This window comes from Triticum urartu, chromosome 1 (genome assembly GCF_003073215.2).
Source record: "Triticum urartu cultivar G1812 chromosome 1, Tu2.1, whole genome shotgun sequence".
Classification (NCBI taxonomy): Eukaryota; Viridiplantae; Streptophyta; class Magnoliopsida; order Poales; family Poaceae; genus Triticum; species Triticum urartu.
In genome coordinates this window covers 520,355,602-520,370,753 of record NC_053022.1, presented here as the reverse complement: position 1 = coordinate 520,370,753, position 15,152 = coordinate 520,355,602, and the positions used below count along the sequence as shown (strand labels likewise).

Genomic DNA, 15,152 nt, shown 5'->3' with positions numbered 1-15,152 from the left:
ATTTGAATTGTCATGAATACATCAAAAGAAAATGAACCAATACATCTATTGATTGTCAATGTGAGTCCACATGTGTTCAACCAAGTCATTGGATTTGCATATGAGTTTGCCAATCATGCATTTCATGATGAAATTTGGTGAACTGTTCATACATTATCGGTTCATGGTGCTCAGGCACAATATTTTCAGCCTAAAATTGGAACTCTTGGTCGTAGATGTTGTCATCATGCTCATCATCCATGATCATATTGTGCATTATCACACAGGCAGTCATCACCCCCCAAAGCTTCTCGGTGCTCCATGTTAGTGTAGGGTGTCGAGCGATAGTTCATCGAGATTGAAGCACACCAAAAGAACACTCCACATCCTTCCTAGCACTCTCTTGTGCCTAGGAAAATATCTGTTTCTTCTCTCCTTCGGATTGGATATTGTCTTCACAGGAGTTGACCACTAAGGCTAAATACAATCAACTAGGTAGTATCACTTGTTGTACTGGTGGTCATTGATCTCAAAGTTGACCTCTGAGCAGTGGCCTTCCGCAAGCATTGCAAACAATGGAGAACGCTGAAGCACGTTGATGTCATTGTGAGAACCAGCCATGCCAAAAAAAAGAGTGCCAAATTCAAAGATCATGTGAAGCCACTGCTTCTAGTATGACAGTGCAACCTTTCACATGCCCCTTGTACTACCCCTGCCAAGCAAATGGACAGTTCTCGGAAAGTCCTTTCTCAGCCCGAGGTCAAATGAGCATCAAATGAGCTCAAAAGTAGCATTTTCAGAGCATCGATTTTGTTTTTTTTGTCACGCCTTCCACGAACGTGATCTGAAGGTGAAATTATTCAAGCGGTTAGAACATTTGTCAAAGTTTACCACAAAAAAAATCAGAATTTTTTGAACATTTTTAAAATGTTTTTCGATTTTACTGTTCACTCGAGCTCATTTGAGCTCGAGTGTAGATACTACCAAGCATTCCTGGAAAGCCTCCATCTGCATTGATCGCCAACAACCGGGTTGTATCTGTGGCACTTGACTCTCTCAGATACTCAGGGCCAAACACTACCGCCTCGGCCTTGCAGAACATGTATATTGATGCGAGACATGATGCAAGCATACACTTTCGATAAGAGGAGAAGTCAACCATACCAAGGGCATTCTCCTTGCACTTAAAGTAATTATCATATGCTATCACTCCCTCCCGAATACGAGTGAACACATGCCTCGCCATTCGGAAGCGGTGCCGAAAAAGATGGGGTTTGAAGAGGGGGTTGCTCTCAAAGTAATCGGCGAAGAGCACGCAATGACCGCTCTCTCTATTGCGGTTCAACGCTGGAGCATGACCCAAGATTGATCCCCTGAACCTCGGTCACTGCCTAGCAATGTGGTCATTGACGACCAATGCAGCAACCACAAGCTCCTCATCATCCGACGACGAACCATCCGAATGAACAAATGAAGTTGTTGAAAAAGTACTCGCCCCCACTATCCATGGTACCTTGCGAGCAAAGTGTCGAACACCTTGTGGTCATGGTGGAGAAGCGGTCGGAGAAGAGCACCACGACCTCCCCGCACAGGCAACAGGCCTGTAGAAGTGGAGACGAGGGCGACTGGCGACCAGGAAGACGGTGTTGGTGCCGATGGGCGGCGCCGGCGGCCGTGGTTTCTCTAGTACCGGCAGCGGCGAAAAAGGCCACAAGCGCCGGCAAGAACTCCTCCGAAAAAGTGGCGGGCGGGTGCGGGGCCGGGGGGATTGTGTCGATGCTGGGGGTTGGTGGGTGGCAGGCCTGGGCAGCAAGGAAGCGGCCAGGAAATGGGTGGCAGCGGCTACGGCGGGCGGGAGAGGTGTAGGGGGAGGCGTATGTTTCACCGACAGACAGGGCAGGGGAGGACAAAGAGAGCGCCCTAGTGTGCCAGCTTTGTGTCCCACGGACTCAAAACGTACCCAAGTTTGGGCCTGAAATGGATCGCGGACACAGAAAACAGACGACCATTCTTTTGAGTCGCTGCGTTGTGCCGCGACTTGTGTCCGTTTTGACCCACACGAACAGGGACGGACGAAATGCGTTGGAGTTGGCCTAAGTAGCTAGTGCACAAAATTAGTAAAAGGAGCATTTGTTAGAACAAAGCTATTAAGTTTGCCCTTTGTAAAAAGTGAAGAAAATGAAATAAACTTGGGAGGAATTTTCGAAAACCATTATTGGCTCTTATCAAGAAAGATTAGTGGGTGAGGTGTGGTTACGTTCCGAAGATTCACCACTTCTGTGTGCGGATCACGCGTGAATGAACGAGGTATACAAAGGAAGTAGTAGACAAAGTTTCTTTAAAAAAGAAAAAGCCAAGGGCATGCAGACCCGAGCGCCAAAGGCCGTGGCTCTTGAGCAGAAAGAGCGTGTTCTCTTTTAATAGCAATCCATATATAAGGTGAGCCTAAAGACTGTTAACCCACGAACAATCGCAGTGAGCAGCACTTCACCCTTCAGTATGCCAGGAGTAAACTGTGCACGCGGCACCAAGGAAGAAGGAGCATTTGAAGGCGCAACGAGAAGTAGGCATCTACGAAAACCGTACTTTTTTCATGTTTCCAGTTAACCTGAATCTGACAGGTTCGTCCTTCCATTTGCGCAGGGGCTGCCGGCCGATGGCCCAAAATTTTTGTCACCTTGGCAATGATTGTCTTATTTGTCAGGGCTGTGCATGGAGCGGAGATCGCATGGGAGCACGATGCGGTCCGTTCACATCACACGGGGTTTCTGGGTACCACCCACACGCAGCTGATCGAAAGTGTCGAAGAGGACTACCGCAGGAAAATCGGCGACGTCAGCGACCTCATGGCTCCGCAGAGGGGGTATCACGACAAAAAAACAGTTCAACCGGCGACGTGGCTCAAACCCACATTGAAGGGCCGGGGGGACGACAAGGTGACCTTATGGCTCTGTAATGACGATTTGTATCTTCTCGCCTTCAACACTACCAGCAACCTGCACACGGCAAAAGGGTACGACGCCTTATTCACAGAGCCTTTCCTCCCTCTCCCCTTTGGTTCATCGTACAAAGAGCTAATGGGACACACTGCGCCCAATGGAGATCAAAAGAATGCCCATCTGCTTCTTGTTAGTGTTCCACTTGGTAGGGAATCACTGCTAGATGCCATCCATGTACTTAGCAACTACGACCCTGTTAACACTCCCAAGCATGAAGTTCAGCTAGCAATGGCCAAGATTACACTAATGGGACCGGAATCCTTAAGATTCCATCCCGTACGCAATGCGTACATTTTGGAGTGGGAAAGCGAAGAATCATACCTGACCTTGGAGCAGGCAAAATATTTGGTCAACTGGTCTTCGCTTAGTACATTACTGGTGCAATGGGAAGATAGTGGCAGAAAAACATGGCCAAGCTCCAAGGTCGCTAAAAGCTTGGGCGCTGAATTTGGTATAAAATCTGGGGAGAGCGCGCTCGGAGTGATTGACCTGGTGCTGCGACCACGTTAAGAAGATTATGTATGGTCCTCGCTGTACTTTAAATGATAGTAGTAGTATGTTTGCTGATGTAATAGAAAGTGGGACAATTATGTAATGGGAATTGTAATTTGTAAGAGAGATCGAATATATTTATGCAGAGTTTGGCGTCCTTATACTAGGTTCTTCTTTTTTTGCTTTTCTACTCCCTCTATTTCTAAATATAAGTCTTTTTAGTGATTTCAATATAGACTACATACGGAGCAAAATGAGTGAACCTACACTCTAAACTACATCTATATACATCCGTATGTAGTTCATGTTGAAATCTCTAAAAAGAAAACTTGTATTTAGGAGCGGAGGGAGAATTTTGGATAGAATGGACTTACTTGTCGCTGTGACCAAACTAAATTATCACCTCCAAAACACACTTTAACCTTTCGCTTTTCTCCTTCCCTTTTCCTTTTGCCGTTGTTTCATCTTTCTCTTGCCATTTTTGAAAAATATATAGTAGTAATGACAAGTCCTAGACACGACACACAATATGAGATGATTGCGCAATTGCCAACTCAAGCAAATCAAGCATGATGCATGAAATAAATTCACGCCCAGATTGAAGCTGTTTCGAATTCCTTCACTCCTAATCCATCACCACTCTGGATAAAGCATTACCGAAAAAGCTGGAGAAAGCATTAAACATGCTCCCCAGCAAACATCAACGACACAACAAACTAACACAGCTGAGGAATCTCAAGTTTGAATGGTGTAATCAACACAACCTTGCGTCTCAAACAACTCCAATACAAAACGAGCACCCAACAAAGCATCATTGCTACGGCATACAAGACCTCAATGCATCCCAAACAAATAAACATAGGAAGAAGAGATATGTAGCTTCTTTTCACAGGGATACATACAGCATAAGTGACATAACAGAACAGGGGAGAGCAGGGGCTGCTAGTTGGTGTCGTTAAAGCCATCGCCAAAGCCGTACCCATTGTAGTCGCCATTGCCTTCGGAAGGTCACCGGAGCTCGTCGTCGCTCCAAGCCATGCGAGGCCGAGGCGGCCGTCCTGCTGCATCAAGCACAGCTGCCTGCTTCAGCTTCTTCCTGGCAGAGCATGCAAACATGGCAGAATATGAAGAATCGAATACTCTATGCATGACAGAGGAAATACTCTCAACAAACAGTGTAAACAATCATCATATGGACCAAACCAGAATATGGAAAAACAAGAGCTATGTTCTCCCCTTGTCATCTAGTAGGTTCTCCACAATGATTTTCTTGATATTGAGCATTTGACAAACATTTATATAACATGAAAACAAGGGCAGAATGGCACTGTTGAGACATCTAAGATTATTTAGCAAAACCTAAGCAAACAGTTGCAATTCCCACATTCTGGCATTGAACATAGATGATATAACCATGACACCCAGTTTAACATAGCCTAACCATTCACAAACCAAAGCCATGATCATGATTACTAACAGAGAGCAAACTGAACGTGTCAACGGTAACAACATCACACCAACAACTAGCAAGTAAACTACCCCTGTTCCTAAATATAAGACGTAACTGCAAAAACATCCTATATTTAGGAACAGAGGGAGTAGCATTCACCGTGCAGTCAGATTCGCACATGGAGGAGCAATTTAGAGAACAAGATCGTCACAGTAACAAGACAGGATCATTGTACTTTATCCAAACAAAATTGCAAACTAATCGTCTTAGTCCGCTGCCAAGTAACTGAAGATACTTGTAATTGAATACCCAGCCAAATCACTGGATGAGCAAAGCATCGCACATGCATCTACTCACAATTGGTGACTCACCTGAACCAAGGACGAGGCGGCCACCACTGCCGCGGTTACACATGCATAGGACTGCTGGATAAGAGCTTGGTACATGTGGCGTGTATCAACCTCCTTCCTTCCCAGCCTGTAACTTCCCAGGTTTTTTCCACCTTTAGCTATCATCCCCAAAAAACGCACTCAGGTCTCTCTCTAATCAACACAGACACAAACACAAATCAGAGAGGCGCATGCTGACAAAATATACAAGCGAGAAAGGTCCTTGGCCCTGACCATCTGTTCACGGTAGATAAACACTACACACCACTTGGTAGTTTGAGCTACGACAATATTGACCAAACCAAATTTAAAAGCAAGAGCTATGTTCTGGACTATCATAACTTAGAAGTCATCGTGTCATCATGAGTATGAGTATGAACTACACTAAACCTATACATTAGCGTCTCCAAAGGGACAAGCATACGAACACATAGTCAGCCTTCACACAAACTGAGAACAACCATAGGAACATCAGCGGACTAAATCTACAAGTCTACACCCTAGACCCTAGACAGTAGCATGCCAATATCCTAAATGATTATCAAACCGCAACAAACAAGATCACAACATTGCGGTGCCCAGAATACCACAACCACAGACAACATGACCACACAACCAAACCATAAATCATTGGCTTGGCCAGCACCACAATCGGACACGACTGAATGGCCAGACCATCTCAGGGCAGGGGTAGAGGGAGAGGAGACCAGGGACTCACAAAAAACAAGGAAGGGGGCGACAACCACCGCCGAACGGCTGTCATCGCGCTGAGAGGAAAGCCAAGCCAGTGGGCCAGTTGGAGGTAGTCCGTCGAGCCATCGTAGACGGACATGGATGTTTGCATGCCTATAACAAAGAAAGAAATGTCATTTAGAACGGTATGGTTGGTTTTAACATGCTGTGCAGCAGGCTATAATTAACATAATGTGCTCTGAAAAAAACCTTGCTAATGGTACAAAAGAAGCGTTCATGTTTTCGTTGGCAAAATCCTGGTAATGTATAATGAGAACTTGAAGGTTGTCTGCAACTCAAACAGTCTCAGTTCATTTGCTAACGCTATTTTGCTTTGTATAAAGTAATTTTAATATTTTGTTGTCTGCCACAACAACACAGCTGAGTAGCTACCAGAGAGCTCCCTTTGGTTGGGTCTCTTTACATGGTAAACCTACTGACCTCACGTCTGTGTTGAGATCTTGTATAGTATCATGTGCAAAGCAAACAAAATTATAGAGCTAAACACAATGATACAGTGTGGAATGAGATGCATCACAGTGCATTTTTCCATCAAATGTTATACATGGCCATCAAGGCATCATTGTTCCAAAACCTAAATAGCCGTGCCTCGATGACCACGTGCCCAGAGAAAGGGTAAGAAGGAGAGAGGTCTCACCTTTGATGTTTGTAGCCATCGGTGACAGTGGTGAGCTGGACGAATACAGCAAGACTGAGCCGAACCTACATGGCCGGCGGCCACACGCGCCTTTGAGATGAAAACACAGTAGACGAAGCAGATGCTTGATAACAAGTAGGGTGATGATGCCAACTAAGTCATGCCAATCAAGCGACTTCCCCTGATGAAAAAATTACACAAGATGTAAAAAATACTACATTAGACAATCTCAAACTGTATGTTTGTAAGCAACAAAAACTACTCAAAATTGTTCAGAAGCTAAGGAACTTGTCCTCAACTTGAATCTTGAAGTTCAGAAGGTTTAAACTAAACAAACATCACTAGATACACACAAGTAAACTAAACAGTGCAACATCGGTCATCCATACAGAGAGAATAGGCATCCCAATCGCCTTGGCGTAGAATTTAGCATGGCTCGATGTTACATTACCCAATCTCGAGTTCAGAAGTATGCAAGCAACAGAAACTGCTCAAAAATGTTCAGCTGAGGAACTTGTCCTCAACTTGAATCTTGAAGTTCAGAAGTTTTTAACTAGATTAAATTGAGGATCAAAAACTACTCAAATCTGTTGAGATGTCCGTGGTGGCGTGGTGTGACTCAGTGGCTTACCCCCTCCGTTTGCTAGCGCAATGGCCATGATGGCGGCCGACGCCATGACCCATGAGAGAGCGATTCCACATGAACCCCAAGAAATTGAGGAACTAGCTCTCCTGCCACGCACACATCAGAAAGAAAGAAAGGTCAACCCCAGCTTCAGTTCAGAAAGAGAGGAATTTGAGGAGCTCGCAGGAACACTTTGAAGATCTTATTATGGTAATAAATCAATTTCAGTTGCATGATAACACACATATGAATGAACATCTATCAGTTTCAAATCCTGAACAGTCACATTCACTAATAAACTTCTACAACAAATTCCTTCAATTGGCACAACAATTTTGCAGGAGCCTAGTATATATGCACAGTGAACAGTCATCAGATGCATGGGAAAAAAAATCCTAGATAGAACATTACTACCCTAGTACATGTAAATAATTGGGTTACCAATTTAACAAGAGCAGTTCCAATGGATAAACTCAAAAAAGCAATGCCCTTATTACCGGTGAAGAGCTTGAAGCCTGTTGGCACGCTCCGGCACTGTGGTATCTAGAGCACGTCCACCTTCTCCATGTAGAGCCCCGGATCGATGATGACCGGCTTCGCCCTCTGAAACCTACACCCACAGATTCACAATGACATAAGTGTCCATTAAGCCACGGCGCACGAAAAATTGGAGTTCAGGCCTAGGAAACACCTACTCCTTCCATCGGATGTTGCTGGTGTGGTCAATGAAGTTGAGATCACGCGGCAGCTTGGAGAAGACATGGATCAGATCTGCGGCAAGCAAGATCACAAGGTCAAAATAACCGGTACCAGCGGACGAGATACTGGGTCTGTGCCTGGGCCCCAAGTCTACGTGTCCCACAAATATAGTAAGCACTTCATGTGAACGATCAACATCTGTAATCAGTTGGGAGCCATGGCAAGTGAAACTAAGCGATGGTGTGTAAGATGCACTGATATGTTGTTTGTGAAGTATGAACTTCCTGGCATGTCCAAATTAGAGTGCCATCCCAATTATCAAGAAGGATCACTGTCCAGGAGAATATAAATCAACTTCTTTAGCAAAGTTCCAAATGTTTTTATTTTTGGTTCAGAACATGAATGACTAACTGGCTTACCCCTCCGTTGAGAAGGAAGTTGCTCTCCTGCCACCCACACATGATGCATGCATTCAAAATGAAACAAAGAGAAAGCCCAGGTCCAGGTTGAGGTTCAGTTAAGCGTCCATGAGTGGCAGGAACGCAAAGTTCAGGTAACAGAAATATAGCTAGCTAGAGTAGGAGCAAAACCAAGCCTGTATCTCCTGGAGCTTGCTTGCTGGGGCGACCGAAGATTTGGAGGCGGAGGAAGCAGGATCTCAAAATCCCCTCCACCTCCGTGTTCTAGTCCACAATCTCATACAGACGCTCCTCCCCAGTCACCGTGTTCAGCTGCACAAAAGCAAAAGCAAAACCAAGGTTCAGACTTCAGACAATGGATTCGTCAGATTGCTTTAGAGACTCCTTTTGAGAGGAGCAAGTTCAGTACTGCTAGTGCTAGTGCTTACTCAGTGGATGATGCTGCTGCCCTTGTTGCTGTTCCAGCAAAAGCACTCCAAAGCTGTAGTGTACACATATGATTTATCAGTTGAATGCCCGTTTTGCAGGCACTCTGAACAGAAAAGTTATAACGACTCTTCTTATTAGATTACAAGAAAAGGTAAGCTACTTATTTATTGTTCAGAACTAGTCAAATTTCTCAACAATAAGCTACACAGCAATTCTCTGGTGTGGAAGGAAGGAATTTACAGGAATTAACAAGACATCTTTCCCTCAAAAAAATGCATACACATTTGAACAAGAAATGCATTGTGATGCAGGCTAGCATCGAGAGAGAGAGAGAGAGAAAGAACGAATACCTGGTGCTAGGTACCCGCCATGACAGTGGGCACATGGGTCTCATTGTCCACCACCAGCCTTGCGAGGCCAGAACCAGACACGCACGACTCCAAGCATCTGTCCAGTAGGGATGTTGCTGGCTTTGATGTCCTGGTGGAGGGCGATCCCCGGTGAGCAATCATGGTGCAAATATGCTGGCCCTAGAGCAGAGCAACCAAAGTCCTGCCAATTTATGAGCCAATTTATAACACAAGTCGACAACTCCATCCTCAACTGTAATTGCATATGCAGCAAACAAGATTGGTATTTTGTTGTTGTTGTTGTTGTTGTTCAGAACTATAGATGCCCGTTGAGAAGGAAGTTGCTCTCCTGCCACCCACACATGGCACATGCATCAATCAAAAGGATTGAGGTTCAGTTAAGTGTCCATGAGGAGGTTGCAGTTGCAGGTAACAGCAATGTAGCTAGCTACAGGAGGAGCAAAAGCAAACATGTTTCTCCTGCAGCATAGCAGAGAGGGTATGTTTGTGTTGTTCTCCTGCAAGAAGTTGGGAGCAACACCAAACTGAAGGACACGGAAAGAATGCAAGGACGAGCTCGGATGCTACAATTTCTAGACCAACACGTGGGAACAGAACTGAACCGAAACTGGAGGGATGAGAGGACAGGAGAAGAGAAGAGATCCGAGGAGGTGGCGGTGCTTACCCCTGCAATGGCGATGAGGACCCCAGGAACTTGTCCTCCTCCTCGGGCTTGCTTCATGGGGCTGAGGATTTGAAGGCGCCTGGTCGGCGGTCCTCGTCGTAGCTGCACCGCATCGTCACCCGAGCAGAACCGCGCGGAGGAAGGCGGCAAGGCTGGGGAGGAGCCGCCCTCTGCCGTGCGCGTCGAGCTGCACGACGGTGCCGCGGCGGATGATTCATCACCGGAGAGCGCGAGGTCGCAGAGCTGCCCGGCGAACATCCGTCGGTCCGGTGCCCGTAGACATTGATTGAGGTTCGTGTCCCCCATTCGCCGACGGCATCGCCGGAGTGGTGGTGCGGATCTGACCTCGCCGGCGCCATCGCCTGTAGGTTGGAGTGCTGGTGCGGCTCTGCGGCGATAGGATGGATGGAGCGGAGAAGCGAGGTTGGGGGAGCGAAGGGGGAGGGGCTGATCCTCCGGCCAAGGGAGAGAAGGTGGGTGGGTGAGACGGCGGTGGCCGGTGGTGGGGCGGCAGCGATGTGCAGAGGAATCGGGAGAGGCAGGAGAAGAAACAGAGTGGGTCTGGGCCGGGTTCGGGTTGGGGTTGGGGGGTCTAAGAGCAACTCCAGCACACCCTGTAAAACAAGCAGACCCGCAAAATTCCGGTGAGTATGCGGACTCGGTCCAATTTTTCGGTCAGAACAGAGCCCGCATATTCGCCGGCCCGCAAAATTTTTTGCCGCAGCCCGGAAACCGCACGCCCCGACCGCTATAACTGCGGTTTCGCGACTCGTTTGCGGGTCCAAACCCTATCCCTCGCCACCGCCGAGCCACGCGATTCCCCTTCCCCTTTCCACATTTCTCGCCGCCGGTGACCACCCGCCCCGCCTCCAGCCGCTATGTGGGGCCGAATGTGGAGCTCCGGACGCGGCTCCGGCAGCAGATCCGCCGGCGGAAGGGACCCGGAGCGCGAGCGGCGCGTCTGGTCCGACGGCGCGAGGAAGCGCGGGGCCCGGAAGTGGACCAACCGCAGCCTGTCGCCGCCGGCGAGCTTCCAGCAAAGCGAGACGGAGGAGTACGACTGCCGGCGTGCGTCCTTCTCCTCCGCGAGGTCCTCGTACGCCGGGAGCTCCTCCTCCGGCGCGGGCCTTCTCCCCGTGAAGAGGGAGTGGTCCGAGGACGAGGAGGAGTCGGAGGAGCCGAACGCATTCGCCTTTGTCCCCGTGAAGAAGGAGCCCGCTCCGCTCGGCCGCCGCGGAGTCATCGGGCCGGAAGACTACATCGCCGACGTCGACGCCATTGCGGCCGCCATCGCCGAGCGGAGCGTGCACGAGGAGGTGGAGCGCCGGTGCCCCGCCGAGGAGCTCGAAGATCTCTAGTGCCGGCAGGCGGTCGCCGCCAACCTCGCCGCCAAGGAGAAGGCCGAGGAGTGGCGCCGCATCCGCGCGGAGCAGGCGGCGAAGTACATCGACATGTGCAGCTCCGCACGAGGAGGATTGAGCGTCCTTCTCCTCCACGGCGTCGTCCATTTGCTGCGACCTCGCCGCCAAAAGATCCGAACCCCCTCTAGTTAGTAACGTAGTATGTAGTATAACTATGCTTGTAGTTTGTTGACCATGTGATGACCTATGTTTGTGCAATTTCACCCGCGAATTTTTTTTCTTTTCAAATTATGCAGGTTTATATACGGTTTTTGTTCGGCCGCGCTAGTTTTCGACCCGCAAACGCGATCTTCGTGGAACCGCAAACGCGTTTTGCGGGTCAAATTTTTGCGGGGTCTGCTAGAGTTGCTCTTAGCACACCCCGTAAAACGCCGCCCCGCATAAGGCTTTTGCAGTTCGCGGAAAAATGCCTTTGCGGGCTGGCGCAGGTGAGGTCAAACTTAGACCCCACAAAATGGACTCGTAAAAAAGGATATTCGGTGAATATGCTCTTTTATGGGTCGGCTACACGGGGTCTGCTCGGACGCCGTCGCGTCGATCGCAAACCGAAGATGCCCAATTATCGAATTTGACATTGATTTCGACAAATGAGTTCAAATTCAAACAATATAACACAGTTCACACGCAAAATAAAAGCTTAGTTTTGTAGGACAAACGCAAAAGGGCGTCTTGCAAAAGTGACGACCACGTCCGGCATCATCTTCGATCTTCACTCCGCACCGTCGAGTCCATCGAGGTCATCACAACCACCGAGTCCACCTCCGGCACCGAAATCATCGGTTGGTGCACTGAACGCATCGACGACATTGGTTCCAAACCCCATTGAGAAAACATCTATGCCTTTTTTCCTTGCGCTTGCTCATACGCACCCTCATCTATCTTCTCCAATTCTTCTTCACCACCGTGATCATCCACGCCGCCCTCTGTTTCATTGCAATCGAATGCAGAGAACGGGGCTTGATTGATGGCAACGGCATTGGTGTCCAACAAGTTCACGAATTCGGCAATGGCATTATTCGAACCACGCTATAATGAGCGACAACAAGTCATGAGTTACCGTAATGGCGAAAAGCAAAGAAAATGAAGGGACCGATGTCGGTGTCAAAACCGGCGGATCTCGGGTAGGGGGTCCTGAACTGTGCATCTAGGATCGATTATAACAGGAGACGGGGGACACGATGTTTACCCAGGTTCGGGCCCTCTCTATGGAGGTAATACCCTACTTCTTGCTTGTTTGATCTTGATGAATATGAGTGTTACAAGAGTTGATCTACCACGAGATCGTAATGGATAAAACCCTAGAGGCCTAGCCTGTATGACTATGGTCATGAGTATCTGCCTATCCGGACTACGCCCTCCGGTTTATATAGACACCGGGGGGATCTAGGGTTTACATAGAGTCGGTTACATAAGAAGGAATCTTCATAATTGGTCGCCAAGCTTGCCTTCCACGTGAAGTAGAGTCCAATCTGGACACAGGTACAGTCTTCGGCCTTCATGTCTTCACAGCCCATCAGTCCGGCCCAATGGATAATAGGCCGGACGCCCGAGGACCCCTTAGCCCGGGACTCCCTCAGTAGCCCCTGAACCTGGCTTCAATGGCGAGGAGTCCGGCGTGCAGATATGTCTTCGACATTGCAAGGCGGGTTCCCTTTTTTTGAACTCCAAGATAGTCTTCGGATGCGATGATTGTATCTGGACCTGTAACGCATACCACACACAACCGCAGAGAGAATATAATATTTGCACGAGTCTAATCTGCTGCAGCTTTTTACAACATGACATCACGTCTGTCCGTCATTATTTCGAACCGTTTTTCATCTGCCACCCCACGTTTCGAGATGCAGTTGTTATTGGCACGTCCTGTCGAAGCAGAGATCGTGTCTCCTTATTGCGGGATCCTCATCAATGCGGGCATGGGTAACCCAACCGTGCCGTTTACACAGCCCCTGGGAATAGGCGAGCTTTTAGGGCGAGTGGGGAGGCGCTTGATATTCGCCACCTTCATAAGGGGGTAAGGATCCCCTTTTTTCACCTACGCCCTTTCTCTCTCCTCTACCCATCCATTCTCAAGCTCTAGCGCCTAAGCTCTAGCTTTCTCCGTCAAAAAAGCACTCCAGCCATGTCCGGATCTGGAGCTGGAGGCAAGTGGATGGCCTCTTCCGTCAAGAAGAAGGACATCAAGGAGCTCTGGGAGGCAGGATACCTGGCCAAGGAGATTGCTCATCGGCTCCCGGCCAAGGGACAGATCGTCCCTACCCTAGAGCCCTGTGAGAGGGTTGTGTTTCTCACACACTTCATCCGTGGACTGGGATTCCCTCTACACCCGTTCGTCCGTGGGCTGATGTTTTACTACGGGCTGGACTTCCATGATCTAGCCCCCAACTCTATCGTCAACATCTCGGCATTTATTGTCGTGTGCGAGGCTTTTCTCCGCATCCCACCTCACTTTGGCCTATGGCTGAAGACCTTCAATGTGAAGACGAAGGTAGTGAGCAGCCAACAAGCAGAGTGCGGAGGCGCCATGGTGGGCAAGATGCCCAATGTCGTCTGGCTCGAAGGCTCCTTCATGGAGACGGTGAAGGGGTGGCAATCGGGGTGGTTCTACATCACCGAGCCATGCGACACCAACTGGGCGGCGGCCCCCGAATTCCGATCCAGAGCTCCGATGCGGCTCACCTCCTGGTAGGAGAAGGGCCTGACCTGAGGTTCTTCGGACGAGCTGACTGGGCTCCAGACATGCGTCTGGAACATGATGACCAAGAAAATCAAGCTCGTCGACGTGATCCAGGTTATGCTTTTTCGCCGGATCCTACTGTGCCAACACCGGACTTGGCATTTGTGGGAGTTTGATCCGGCCAAACACCAGATGCTACTAGAGTTCTTCGACACGATGAACGAAGACATCTGGAAAGTGCTCTTCAAGGCCGGTGAGACACCACCGCCCACGACAAAGGATCGCGGGCTTAGCTTAAAACGCCAGGCTAATTCGGTAGGTTCTTTCATGTTTTCAAGGTGTACCCTTTACTGGCATATTTTGAAGGAAAGGTCTAAGAATTCCTATTAATGTTTCCAGGCCTGGATAGAGACAGCGGAGCGGATTAACTGTCCGGCTCCGCTACCCGAAGACCAAGAATTCCCACTTCTGACGAAGATGTTGTTTCCGGCACCTTATGAGGTGCCGGAGAAGACGACCAAGAAAGCAGCCAAAGGGGCCAAGAAGGGCCCTCTCCAAAAAGGCGCCCCGGACATGACGTCCGAAGAAGAAACTTCTTCTTCGTCCGCCGATGATGATGATGAAGAGGAGGAAGAAAACGACTCCCCACCTGAAGTGGGGAAGAAGAAGAGAGCGGCCCCCACAAATATGGAGGCGAAAGCGCCTAAGAGGGTTAAAGGCTCCCTCGCGGATAACTCCGCGTGGGGTGTTGATAGCAGTCCAGAGCGACCTCGCCGGACTAAGCCTCAGGCCGCTTCGTAAGTACCAGAATCCGCAAACGTCTGGCCTTCCTGGTTTGTAATATTGACATATTTTAAACTTTGTCACTGCAGTCCGGCATGCGACAGCTCCCCACAATCCTCGACAGAGGATTCGCTGGACTCGAAGGAGATGGCTAGCATGTCTCCGCCACCTGCTCATTCCGTCTCACCCAAGGGTGATGACGAGGTGGTGTCCCAAAAGACCTTCCCAGACCGGGGGAAGTTTCCGGAGATCATCGAGGTGACACCCCAGGATGACTCCTTGGCCACCGGATACATGGGGGAAAAAGTCCCCATGGGGACTGGTGACGGGGCCCAAATTCCCTTAGGACCTCAGCCGGACACCGT

General features: G+C 49.0%; 2 protein-coding genes across 15 annotated transcripts; one reads left to right on the top strand and one right to left on the bottom strand.

Annotated features, from left to right (window-relative positions):
- The first annotated feature begins 2,663 nt into the window (after window positions 1-2,663).
- On the top strand, window positions 2,664-3,488 carry LOC125537281. Its single transcript, XM_048700579.1, has one exon. It carries the CDS (start codon window positions 2,664-2,666, stop codon window positions 3,486-3,488), a length of 825 nt encoding a protein of 274 aa, XP_048556536.1.
- A 708-nt stretch (window positions 3,489-4,196) lies between these two features.
- On the bottom strand, window positions 4,197-10,477 carry LOC125524876. Of its 14 annotated transcripts, none has more exons than XR_007291048.1 (11): window positions 9,907-10,477; window positions 9,222-9,423; window positions 8,871-8,923; window positions 8,435-8,754; window positions 8,016-8,095; window positions 7,822-7,934; window positions 7,331-7,431; window positions 6,700-6,880; window positions 6,028-6,155; window positions 5,292-5,462; window positions 4,197-4,566 (listed from the first exon to the last, which is right to left on the bottom strand). XR_007291048.1 is itself a non-coding variant. In XM_048689915.1 (2 exons), the coding sequence occupies exons 1-2, from the start codon at window positions 10,210-10,212 to the stop codon at window positions 9,538-9,540; spliced, it is 339 nt and encodes a 112-aa protein (XP_048545872.1). In that variant the 5' UTR covers window positions 10,213-10,477; the 3' UTR covers window positions 9,430-9,537. The 14 variants fall into 14 exon arrangements, 1 of the variants encoding a protein (XP_048545872.1); XR_007291031.1 differs by having other exon boundaries at window positions 8,020-8,095; XR_007291034.1 differs by having other exon boundaries at window positions 8,020-8,354; window positions 8,443-8,754.
- Between the last annotated feature and the right edge of the window lie 4,675 nt (window positions 10,478-15,152).